Raw genomic sequence first — 12701 nt, 5'->3', positions numbered from 1 at the left:
TTAGAGGAGTCGTTTTGGAAACTGTTTCCACCCAAAATTTTGTGACCCCGCAGCCAAGGGATGCTCAGCGAATCCACCAACTACAGCCAGGTCAGAAGTTTGGACTTGAAAAGCAGAGAAGGGACAAGAAAACCGTGTAGGGAAATGAGAGATGAGGGCCTTCAGGGCAGAGAACCTGGTGGGGCGGGAGGGGGTGGGAGTAAGTTGGAGTGAGGAGAGAGGACACTCCACCGCTTGGGGCACCCCTTTCGCATCCCTTTAGAGGTCCAGCAACACGCAGCCTCTCTCTGACATGAGTAAAGGGTCTGCTGCCTCTCGGCATTTGGGTCCCTGTTAGTGAGAGGTGAGGACGTCCTTTTGCGCCCAGCACAGCAGCAGGGCCACGCGGGCCGTGTTCTGCGTATCCGACTTCTCGGGAGGGCGCGGTGCAGGGCGTCTGGCGGCCATTGTTCGGCCGCACCCCTCATGCACATTCACGCCACGCGGGCAGCCGCCCCGCGCCCTCCAGGCGGGGTTATGGTGGGAGTGCGTTTCCGCCCGTCCTTCCTGCAGGAGCAAGAAAGGGGGAGCTGTTTTCTCTCTCGGCGGAATATGTTTTTGGTGTCCCGTGTCCCCTCCTCCTGCGCCACCCGTCTCCTCCGCCCTCCTCCCTGCTCCGCCCTCACCGCCCGGGGAGCTTTGTCTCGCGGCCTCGCGCGCCCTCGCTCCACTGTCGGCGGCGCGGCGCCCCCAGCTACCGGCCCGTGAGCAGGCGCGGGCGCGGGCGCGGGCGCGGGGCTGAGGCCGGGCGACGCGGGGGTTGCTGCGGGACGCCATGGTGTGAGAGCCGCTGCCGCCCCGCGCACGCTCCTCCCGTCGCAGCCCGGCCTGTGACGAGATCACCCAGCCTTCGCTGTCTTCATCGTGACACTCGCTTTGGGCGGCAAAAAGGGAAAATGGCGAACGACTCCCCTGCAAAAAGTCTGGTGGACATCGACCTCTCCTCCTTACGGGTGAGTGCCCGCCGCGGGCCGGCCGCGGGGAGCGGGGGCCGCGCCCTGGGCAGTCCGGCGTTCGGGCGCCGCCGCCAGTGCGGCGGCCCTTTTGTTTGTATGTGTCCGCGTGTGCGGGGCTGGGGCGCTACCCATTGCCGCCGCCCTCTGAGACCGCGCCCGGCCCTCGGTGCTGGACGACCGCGGCGACGGAACCCACTTCATTGAAGCCTCCCTTTCTCCCCAGCTGTTCTACTTTATTGATTCATTGTGTGCTGCTTCCGTAGAATAACCTTCCCCTCTTTCTTGTCTAGGACCCTGCTGGGATTTTTGAGCTGGTGGAAGTGGTTGGAAATGGCACCTACGGACAAGTCTATAAGGTCGGTGTGAGGCACCTTCTTTGTTTCCCGTGGCATGCTGAAACTTCTTGTCGAGGACCAGTCTGGTGGTGAACGCTCTGCTGACCGCAGGCCACGCCACTTGGCCAAAGTTGGGAAAGGGGCTTTTCCTTGCAGGTCCTCTGTTTTTAAACAGAGCTTATATTCATACTGGCCTTAAAAGACCTCATTTCCTGGCTTTGAGATAAGGAAATAAGCTACACTCTTAGGCATGCACTATCATAAAATGGGAAGACAATTTTTTTTTTCATAAGACAGCCTTCATTTTTTTTGTTCTTTCCAAATCTGGCTTCCTTTGTGTGTGTGTGTGTGTGTGTGTGTGTGTGTGTGTGAATTAAAATTCAGAATAGGCAGGCTTTGTCTGTGGTTACCCTAGCCCACTACCGTGACCTTCTTGAAAATTGTCATTGTTTCCTCTTTTGTATGCTTGCGGAGGGCTCAAGGTGCAATTTGTGACACTTTATAACTCTTATACATTCTACTGATAGATACATATTTTGGAAAAGAAGGGAAGGGTGTGTGTTTGGGCAACAGGAGCAGGAAGAATTGCAGTATGAGGATTATAAAATCTGAATTCCAGGAATAACCTGTTTGACAGGTGTGTAATTGAAACAGAACTGAGGGAGTATGAGCAGTAAAGAGGATGCCCAGCTTTCACAGCCAGGTCAGGCCTTTCTCCCTTTTCCTAACAACTCCACCAGTCCCTGACCCAGCCGCTAGCGGAACTAACAAATCTGGAGACTATGAGTCTATCCTGAGTAGCTGACACCTGATGTGACTAACAGTGCCGTTCACTTTATCCAGTGCACATTCTAGAGGTTATAAAGGAGATCTAGGTAATGGAGGCACAGGCATTGAACATTTGAAATACAATGTTAAATTCCCCATGTCATGATTCGTTTCTTACTACCAAACATTTTCTAAAAGTTTTCTGTACTGGGGGTGTTTTCTAGCAGTTAGAGTGGGTACAAACAAGGTCGGGATAGAAAAAATACCTTATGAAGCGGGGCATTGTGGTTCACCATGAAGAATTGCCATTGTTTCATTAAAGATGGAAGGCGGGTGATTGGAAGCTGACTGTAGACATTTTCTTAGGCCAAATTAAGTGTGGATCCTGTCATTTCTCTTCTGCTTCATGAGTAGGGTTTATTCCTCACTTGGTATGCCTCTCCCACTTCTCCTGGCCTGGGCTGTATACTGATCAGTGGTCTGACGTTGTAGGTGATCCCAAGTAAATTAGCTTGTGTTTTGTTGTGTAACTGTTTAGGTCAGCTTTTTGAATTTGAAAAATCTGTTAAATCAGCCTGCTGGGCTCAACCGAATTTGGAAGCCTTTGGAAAAGATTGTGTTGCAACTCACTGAGTGGCCTGGTAACTGGCTTAAAGACATTCTCCCCAGCCCTAGTGTTTGTTTAAGCAGCAGTTTTTTCTAACCCAGTTTTTTCTAGCCAAATCTAAGTGGTGAGTGTACTCTTCCCAGTGAGTTACCCAAAGCTTGTTTTCGACCTGGTTACACAGTGGTTGGATTGTTTGTATCTTCTGGGGTCAGCATGCATGTGAAGGGCAGTGAATAAACCAGCAGCCAACAGTCTGTTCTTAAAACTCTAAGGAAAAGAAAGAATGAAGCCCAAATGCGTATTAATTAGTTTTAAGAGGTGGGAGTTCTTTATGGTAGCAGGTTCGTTGTTAAGTTTTACCGCTCCTCATTTCCTCTTTGGTTCTATCCCCCCTTTCTCCTGAGCTTTTGAAGTTTGCTGAGCACTGCATTTGGGAAGTATTTGGGATACTGGCAGTTTACACTGCTCTCTGACTACAAAAGTTTGTACAGATGAGGAGAAATTCTCAAACTATGCAAACTGAAGGAATTAAGGAATCTGTGCAAAAGTGGCATACAATCATGAGCAAAATAGTGCCTGAGATTTTATTCACCAGCAGCTTTATTTTATTATTTTGGAAAATTTCAACATATACCAGGAAAGAGTATAGATTACTCACTCAGTTTAACAAGTTACCAGCACATGACTAATCTGGTATTTGCGGTCTTTCTCCCCTCCATTATCTTAAACTTTTCACCCATGAACACTTAAGTATGTATCCATTTTGTTTTTTAGATAATCACTATGCTATTCTCACACCTAAAAAAATTAATTCCTTAGTATCAAATATTCACTGTTGACATTTTCCTGATTGCTTCATATTTGTTTTCTCACTATCACAAGAAGTTCTTTATTGTTTATGAACTGTGAAGTTAAAGTGGTGGAGATAGTAGAAACAGTTAACATCTCAATTTTCTTCCTTCAAATATGTCATTTCTAGAACCATCTATTATGCATAGGAGCTTATTTAGGACTTTTGTTTTGGTGGTTTTGGGATTAGATTGCCAGCACTCTAGTATGTGTATACTGCTACCAAACATCATCAGTGTGGCAGAGTTTGGAAAGTATTTGTGACTAATTATTTATAAAGAAGCTTTTTTCCTTCTTAAAGCAGTTTCAGGTAAAACACCTGTAATCTAAACAACCCATAGTCCCAATATTTCGTTTTTTTCTTTGAAATTTTCATTTTATAGCGATAGTTATAGCTTATTTTGAGAAGCCTATATGTGAAGTGAATTAACAGAAGAAGTTTTTTTGAGTTTTGATAATGTTCATGAAAATGGCTTTTTTTGGACAATAGTTTGATAGTTTATAATTTCTTCTGTCTCTGAAAAAAAATAGTAAATTGTCTGGGAATAGTTGAACAGTATATACACCTTTATCTTTAAAAAGGAGTCAAAACAGGATATATTCTATTTAGGGAAATTTATTTTTGCTGTAGGTTTTTGAGGGCTCATAGAAAAGGACATTCATACAAATTAAAACTTAAAATTGTGAATTTCTGCTTTTAAGGTTTTATTCATAATACCACATGCTTATAAAAGTGTCTATAGGATGATATTGTGCATACTGGGTAAATGTAGTGAATTTTAATTATTTTCATCAAAAGGAGGAGGTGATAAGTTTAGAAATAAAAACCAAAGATAATAACTCAAAATTCCTTTATATTACATAGGGTTTTATTATTTTTAATAATTTGACCATTATTTTTTTCCTTGGGGTAACTACTGTTATTTTTTATTTTGTGAGCATTCAGTGGCTGGTGTTCCAAAATGTCTTGCCCTGGGGAAGGAAAACCCTGCATCTGGGAAGGTTCTGTAGAGAGTGAGAGAGGAAGTTCAGGAGTTTAGAACACCGTGGATACAGTGTCTGGAGTTAGAGCTTACTCTCAAGCGATGCTGAGCATCTTGACCCTGCCTGCCACTGTGTGTGTGGCAGAAGGGCCGAGAGTGACCTTTGGGAGTGGCAGGAGGTTTAGGGAGTATAGGGCATCTTGGAGAGAGGCTGTTTGCCCATGATTTGAGGAGGGAGATCATTCTTTGAGCATTGAGGAGCCATTGAAAGTTTGCTGGGGTTGGGGCTCCCTGGGAGTAGGAGTTTTGATCAGATAGTGTTTTGGGAAGGAACAGGAAAGATGGTTATCCTAGGGCAGCAGTCCAGCAGAGAGCAGGTAAAGGATGATAGAGAGTAAGAATGTTGGGGTAGATTCTTGGACTCCATTGAGTTTGGGGAATTCATTTATTCTTTACAGGCTTTGGTGTGGCCCTTTAAATGGATGTGCTCCTTGCCCACTGGACTGGAAGGAGCTGTGGGATTTGTGAAAGTGCCAAAATCACTCTCCATTGCTCACCAAGAAAGTGGCCCATAAATTGTGTAGCTTTTAAAATTGTTAGTCTAATGTTTTCAAGAAAGCACTTCAACTGTTGCGAGGGATTCTCTAAATGTTACCTTGTAAGTGTAGCATCTTTTGTACTCCACTGGAGCTGTTTTGCCCAGTGGGGCAAAACAAATTTTGTAGAAGTAATGTTTTCATTAGGAGGAGGATTGATTTGCCCTGAGTGACATGTCCAGACTTGTTCTGAAACAGGAGGTCCTTCAATGCTGGAAGGTTTCTGGATCTGGGTAAGGGGAGGAAGCCTAACACGTGTTGGTGTGTAGCTCTTAAGAAATATCAACCCCAAACTTCCAAAAAACTGTTTTGGAACCTAACTAGATCAGGAGCCAGATGAAGCCCTGCTGATGTTGGGTTTTTAATTCTTATTGCTTCAAACTTTATGATAAATAAATGTTTGCAGAGCTATAAACTTGTAATTTGTAATTCAATCCTTAACCACTGTTGAATATATGTATATTTCTACATGCTGACATAATCCAAAAATATTATCTAGGGGAACTTGTGGTGTAGTGTTGTGTGTTTGTAGATTTTTGTGGACTGATTTTGGAAGAGCAAACGTATTTTTGAAATAATACATCCTACTTTTGAAATAACGCATCCCTGTACAGGTGTGCTAAGCCAAGGAATAATCATGTAAGGAGTTTCATTCCCAGGGAACTAAGACTATTATAAGCTAAGTAGACTTTAACTTATAGTTGGATGCTTTGACACATGCATTTCGTACATGGTCTTTATTTTCTCTGCTTTATTAGTAAATGCTTGGTCATTCGGTTATGAACAACTAGTTTTAGAGCATCAGATGTTTTCCATCTCTCAGTTGTACTAAGTTAGTGATGGCTGTGCTTTTTATGGTTGGTATCAGTGCTTTCATTTTTCTGTATGGCAGTCATTTAAAAAAATTTGCAGGTGGCAGTAAAATATTGAAATATTTACACAAGTATGCTGCCTTCAGACATAAGTGGTTCAGATACTGAAGCAGAACTGTTGACCAGAGAGCAGCACTGATATGTGATAGATACATTGGAAGGCCCACTCCCCTTCTGTGTACAGGTCTGTTATGGGCATTGAAGTAAAGTGTATGAAAGTGTAAACTGCTTGACAGTTGACAGTATTAGAATCAAAGACTTTGTAGGAAATTCTCAAATCAAACACTACTTACTGGCAATTTGTGATAATTTCAATGGCTGAAACAACTTTAGGTTACTACCTTACCTTTTACAAATTGTTCCTCTTATAAATAATAAGAGAATAGGTCCATTTATAGGTAGTGGGTCACAGGTCACTTTATAAAGTACTTGCAAGTAATTGCGTTGAATATTTCCTATAAACAGATTTTTCATGAATTGAAGTGGGTTTCTTATAATACTGGTTGGAATTACCAGTGTTAAAGGTGTTGAGATATATTTACTATTTAATTTGGGACCAGTTACTTGATTTTCAGGGAATAGAGATTGCTAGATACAAATCTAATTCTTAGATAATTGGTTGACATTTTCCCCCCTAAAATAATAATGCAAGAATTTAATCAGGATAAGGTGTTTGTTTTTTTTTTTTTAATATATGAAAGACGGGCTAGGAAGAGAATGGAGAAACCAGGATGATCTTGTATTACCAGTGACCAGCGCAGCAGCCATTTGATCTTAGGTTTTACAATATTTTATGACTATTCACCAGACAGAATGTGATACTCTGTTATGAGGCTGGTTCAGTAATAAAAGTCTGCTAGCATTATTCAGAAGAGAAGTGATATGTTAGGAGGCACGAGTTGGGAGGCACTTTTTTATATAAGAATTTCAAAAGGAAGGACAATGATATGTTTTAGGACTTACCAGGTTTTTAAAATTGGGACTCTAGATACTCTGATACCTGTGTAGCATTATGAGAAACTAAGAACTAAGTTGGGGAGACAAGATGCAAAACGATTAACCACTGATATACTCAGCTGTGCTGCTACCTGAACTGTGCTCCTGTTCTGTGTGGTGAAGGAAGCAGGGGGATAGATTGGACGAAAATGCCAGGTATATAACATAACTGTACATCCTGTAATGTTTCTGTTTCCTCAGGCTCCCCACATAGCACATTTGTATTCAGGCACAGCAGATACCACATGTGCAGCTGGCTGCGACTTCAGTGGGTGTTTCAGACTCTGCAGGGCTTCTCTGTACTGTAATATACAGTACAAAAACTAAAAACTGAAATGAAAAAGTAGACGTACAAAATACCAGCCTCAACTTTTTTTTATTAGAATCAAAGGACATAATATTACCCTGTCAAATAGTTATAAAAGTTTTTACACAGTTATTCTCAATTTCTAAAATTATCTTGTGTAGCACAAGATATACAGGTCCCCAGACTACACTTGGAAAAGCGCTGAACTGGCAGGATTGAGTCTGCCAGGGCTTTAGTGGGCTCTTGGGTAGATTTGTTGCATCGGCAGGCTGGAGAATTGGGGGCCATTGTCCACCCCAAGCAGGTGTTCTCCCAGCCTGGAGAAGTAGTGGCTGAGCACATGCTGTTCACAGCTCTGTGTTTGATTTGCCTTTGATCTTTGGGGCATTGTAACTATCTCAAGTATGGCCAAATATTGACAAATTATTATATTAAATTGAAATAATTAAAAGAAACCACTTTTATGTTTTAAGAACTTTATTTTCATTATATGATAAGCGGGACCTTAGAAAACTTATCAAACTTATGAATATACATAGTTACAATCTAGTGATATTAAAATTCTAATGTCACAACTTGGAGTAGTTATCCTATTTCGAAGAGGAATATGTTTTCAGTGCTTTTAGGTGCCACATCTGAAATTTACTGCCGTATTTCTAAATAATGTGCTTATGTGGCTATTTCTTGATTTATCAGTTTTATATAGTCACTGACTTCTTTTAACAGTATAGTTGTTGAACTACAAGTGTAATTCTATGGTAGCTGAAGAATTAGGTCTTATACTCTCCTCTTCCCTTAAATAAGTCTGCCATAACCTTGGATTAAAGTGATAATTGTTTGTATTATCATGGCTATGTAAATACCATTTATCTCTGAGCCAAGTGGTCTAATATGATTATATTTCTTTTTTTCCTTTCCCCTCATGTTGCCTTACTTTTTTATTAGCCTTGTTTTCTGTGTACCTGTCATTACATTCCCCTCTAGTGCCCTAAAAAATACAGCAAATGCCTGGGAAAGTTAAGTTTTTTTCAACAATTTTCCAAATGCTTAAATAAGTCAGATGATCTAGTGTTTCAGATCACTTACTGATTCTTTTTCCTCCCTAGAGGTATCTTACAGCTGGCCAGGTATGGTTGCCCTTTAGACCTGGTGCATCACTGTTGACCTGGAATATCTCTGTTTCCTGGATATATATAATATCCAGGAAACAGATATATATATATATATATATAAAATAATATATAATATATATATTATAATATATATATAATAGCATTCTATTTTGGTTTTCTACCTTGTCTTCCTGCAGCTCATGTTCCAGTAGGCTTTTTAAAAAAAATTTTTTTTTATTGCTCAAATACATTTGTCTCCATTTTCCCGCCACCACCTTCCCCTGCACCACCCACCCCCACCACCCACCCTCAATCTGTCCCCACTTGGGCTTTGTCCATGGGTCGTTCATACATGTTCCTTGACTTGACCCTTCCCCTTCTTTTCCCTGTTACCCTCCTACTGCCTTCCCTCTTGTTACTGTCGGTTTCTTTTTTCTTTCAATGTTGCTGGTTATATTTTCATTGCTTCTTTGTTTTGTTGATTCGGTTCCACTTATAGGTGAGATCATATGGTATTTGTCTTTCATCCCTTAGCTTATTTCACTTGGCCTAATACTCTCCAGCTCCATCTATGCTGTCATGAAGGGTAGGAGTTCCTTCTTTCTTTCTGCTGTGTAGTATTCCATTGTGTAAATATATCATAGTTTTTTGATCCATTCATTCACTGATGGGCACTTACATTGTATCCAGCACTTGGCTGTTGTAAATTGTGCTTCTATGAACATTGGGGTGCATAGGTTCTTTTGAATTGGCGTTTTTGGGATTCTTAGGGTATAATCCCAGCAGTGGAATTGCTGGGTCAATAGGCAGTTCCACTTTTAGCTTGTTGAGGAAATTCCAAACTGTTTCCCACAGTGGCTGCACCAGTCTGCATTCCCACCAACATTGTACTAGGGTCCCCAGTTCTCCACAACCTCGCCAGCACCTGTTGTTTGTTGATTTGTTTATAATGGCCATTCTTACCAGTGTAAAGTCGTATCTCGTTGTGGTTTTAATTTGTATTTCTCTGATGGCTAATGATAATGAGCATCCTTTCATATGTATCTGGGCCCTGTGTCTGTCCTCCTTGGATAAGTGTCTGTTCAGGTCCTTTGCCCATTTTTTAATTGGATTGTTTGACTTCGTGGAGTGGAGCCGTGTGAGTTCTCTATATATTTGGAGATGAAATCCTTGTCCGAGATATCATTGGCAAATATATTTTCCCATATGGTTGGTTCTTTTTTCATTTTGCTGATGTTTTCTTTAGCTGTGCAGAAACTACTTATTTTGATGAAGTCCCATTTGTTTATTCTTTACTTTATGTCCCTTGCTCTAGGGGACATACTGGTGAAAATAATGCTGCATGGGATATCCGAGAGTTTCCAGCCTATATTCTCCTCTAGGACTTTAATGGTAGAAGTCTTTTATCCATCTTGAGTTTATTTTTGTGTGGGGTGTAAGTTGGTGGTCTAGTTTCATTTTTTTTTTTTTTTTTGCATGTAGCTGTCCAGCTCTCCCAACACCATTTATTGAAGAGGCTATTTTTACTCCATCTTAAGTTTCTGCCCCTTTTGTCGAATATTAATTGACCATAGCCATGGGTTTATTTCTCGGCTCTCTCTTCTGTTCCATTGATCTGTGTGTCTGTTCTTATACCATTACCAGACTGTTTGGATTACAGTGGCCTTGTGATGTAGTTTGATGTCAGATACTGTGATCCCTCTTGCTTTGTTCTTCTTTCTCAAAATTACTGCAGTTATTGGGGTCTTTTATGGTTCCATATAAATTTTTTGAATGATTGTTCTATATCTGTGAAATATGTTGTCAATATTTTAACAGGGATTGCGTTGATCTATAAATTGCTTTGGGTAGTATGGACATTTTGATGACATTAATTCTTCCAGTCCATGAACACGGTATGTGCTTCCATTTGTTTGTGTCATCCTTAATTTCTTTCTTCAGTGTTGTGTAGTTTTCTGAGTAAAAGTCTTTTACCTCCTTGGTTAGGTTTATTACTAGGTACTTTATTTTTCTATTTACTATAGCAAAGGGGATAGTTTTCCTGATTTCTGCTTCTGATATTTCATTGTTGGTGTACAAAAATGCCTTTGATTTCTGAATATCAACTTTGTATCCTGCTAGGTTGAGTAGTTTTTTGGTGGAGTCTGTGGGGTTTTCTATGTACACTATCATGTCATCTGCAAACAATGACAGTTTTATTTCCTCCTTTTCAATTTGGATGCCTTTTATTTCTTTTTTTTGTCTGATCACTGTGGCTAGGACTTCCAATACTGTGTTGAAGAGCAGTGGTGAAAACAGACAACCATGCCTTGTTCTTGATCTTAGTGGGAAATCTTTTAGTTTTTGCCTGTTGAGTATGATGTTGGCTGTAGGTGTTTCAGATATGGTCTCTATTATGTTGATATATGCTCCCTTTATTCCCACTTTGCTGAGTGTTTTTATCATAAATGGGTGCTGGACCTTATCAAATACTTTTTCCACATCTATTGATATGATCATTTGAATTTTGTCTTTCCTTTTGTTTATGTTAAGTATCACATTTATTGATGTGCAAATATTGAACCGTCCTTGAATCCCTGGGATGAATCCCACTTGATCATGGTGGATGAGCATTTTAATGTATTGCTGGATGTGTTTGTCAATATTTTGTTGAGGATTTTAGTGTCTGTGTTCATCCATGATATTGGCTTGTAGTTTTCTTTCCTGGTTATGTCTTTATCTGGCTTTGGGATTAGGATGATGCTGGCCTCATAAAAAGCATTTAGGAGTCTTCCCTCTTCTGGGATATTTAGGAATAGTCTGAGAAGGACAGGGGTTAGCTCTTCTTTAAATGTTTTGTAAAATTCTGTGAGACTGTCCAGTCCAGGGCTTTTGTGTGCCGGGAGTTTTTTGATTACTGCTTCAATTTCACTACTGTTTTCTGTCTATTCAGGCTGTCTGCTGCTTCTCCATTCAGTGTTAGAAGGTTATATTTTTCTGGAAATTTGTCCATTTCATTGAGGTTTTCACATTTCTTGGCATATAATTCATAGTAATTTCTTACAGTTCTTTGTATTTCTGTGGTATCAGTTGTAATCTCTCCCCTTTCATTTGTATTATTATTTATTTTGGTCCTCACCCTATTTTTCTTGATGAGTCTACTTAAAGGCTTGTCGATTTTGTTTATTTTGTTCAAAGAACCAGCTCTTGGATTGGTTGATCTTTGATTTGTTCCGTTATCTTCGTGTCATTCAATTCTGCTCTGATCTTGGTTATTTCCCTCCTTCTGCTTGCTCTGAACTTTGTTTTTTATTGTTTCTCCAGTTCTTGAAGGTGCAAGGTTAGGTCGTTTATTTGAGATGTTTCTGTCTTTTTTAGGTTGGCTTGTGTTTGTTATGAACTTCCCTCTGATGACTGCCTTCACTGTGACCCATTGGTTTTGGAGTGTTCTGTGTTCATTTTCATTTGTTCTCAGAAATTTTTTGATTTCTTCTTTTATCTCTTAGTGACCCATTCATTGTTTAATAGCATGTTATTCAGTCACCATGCATTTGAATATTTTTGGAGTTTTTTCCTTCCGGTTGGATTCTAGTTTCAAGCTCTTGCAGTCCACAGAAATGCTTGTTATGGTTTCAGTTTTCTTGAATTTTTTGTGGCTTGTTTTGTGTCCTATCATGTGGTCTATCTTTGAAAATGTTCTATGTGCATTTGAAAAGAATATGTGTTTGCTTCTTTGGGATGAGGTGTTCTATGTATGTCAGTTAAGTCCATTTGATCTAATGCATTGTTCAGTTCCACAATATCCTTGTTTATGTTTTGTTTGGAAGATCTATCCATTTTTTGACAGTGGGATGTTAAAATCCCCTACTATCAATGTGTTGCCGTCTATTTCTTTCTTGAACTCTTCCAAGATTTTCCTTATATATTTGTGTCCTCCTATGTTGGATGCATATAGGTTTACAATGTTTATGTCTTCTTGATGGACTCTTCCTTTGAGTACTACGAAGTGTCCTTCTGTGTCTCTTTTTATGTCCTTTGTTTTGAAATCTATTTTGTCTGATATAAATATTGCTACCCCTGCTTTTTTTTCCCTATCCATTTACTCGGAACATTTTTTTCCCCCATCCGTTTACTTTCTATCTGTGTATGTCCTTGGTTCTGAGGTGGGTCTCTTGTATGCAGCACATGTGCGAGTCATGTTTTTTCATCCATTCAGTTACCATGTGTGTTACGATTGGAGCATTTAATCCATTTACATTTAAAGTAATTATTGATAGGTACTTACTAATTTTTTCCCAGGAC

At 40.3% G+C, this 12701-nt stretch overlaps 1 protein-coding gene across 39 annotated transcripts in view; it reads left to right on the top strand.

The window, feature by feature from the left end:
- The first annotated feature begins 651 nt into the window (after nucleotides 1–651).
- Nucleotides 652–12701, top strand: part of MAP4K4 (mitogen-activated protein kinase kinase kinase kinase 4) — a 234604-nt gene continuing 222554 nt past the window's right edge. For all 39 annotated transcript variants that reach the window (XM_054578022.1, XM_054578017.1, XM_054577997.1 and 36 more), the window contains exons 1-2: nucleotides 652–992; nucleotides 1286–1351. In XM_054578022.1, the coding sequence (XP_054433997.1) occupies nucleotides 936–992; nucleotides 1286–1351 (123 nt within the window). In that variant the 5' untranslated portion in view covers nucleotides 652–935. The remainder of the gene's footprint in view (nucleotides 993–1285; nucleotides 1352–12701) is intronic.

The sequence above is a fragment of the Pteronotus mesoamericanus genome, unplaced genomic scaffold (assembly GCF_021234165.1).
Source record: "Pteronotus mesoamericanus isolate MK-2021 breed Mesoamerican mustached bat unplaced genomic scaffold, CSHL_Meso_final contig_48, whole genome shotgun sequence".
NCBI lineage: Eukaryota > Metazoa > Chordata > Mammalia > Chiroptera > Mormoopidae > Pteronotus > Pteronotus mesoamericanus.
This window is presented reverse-complemented; position numbering and strand designations above follow the sequence as displayed.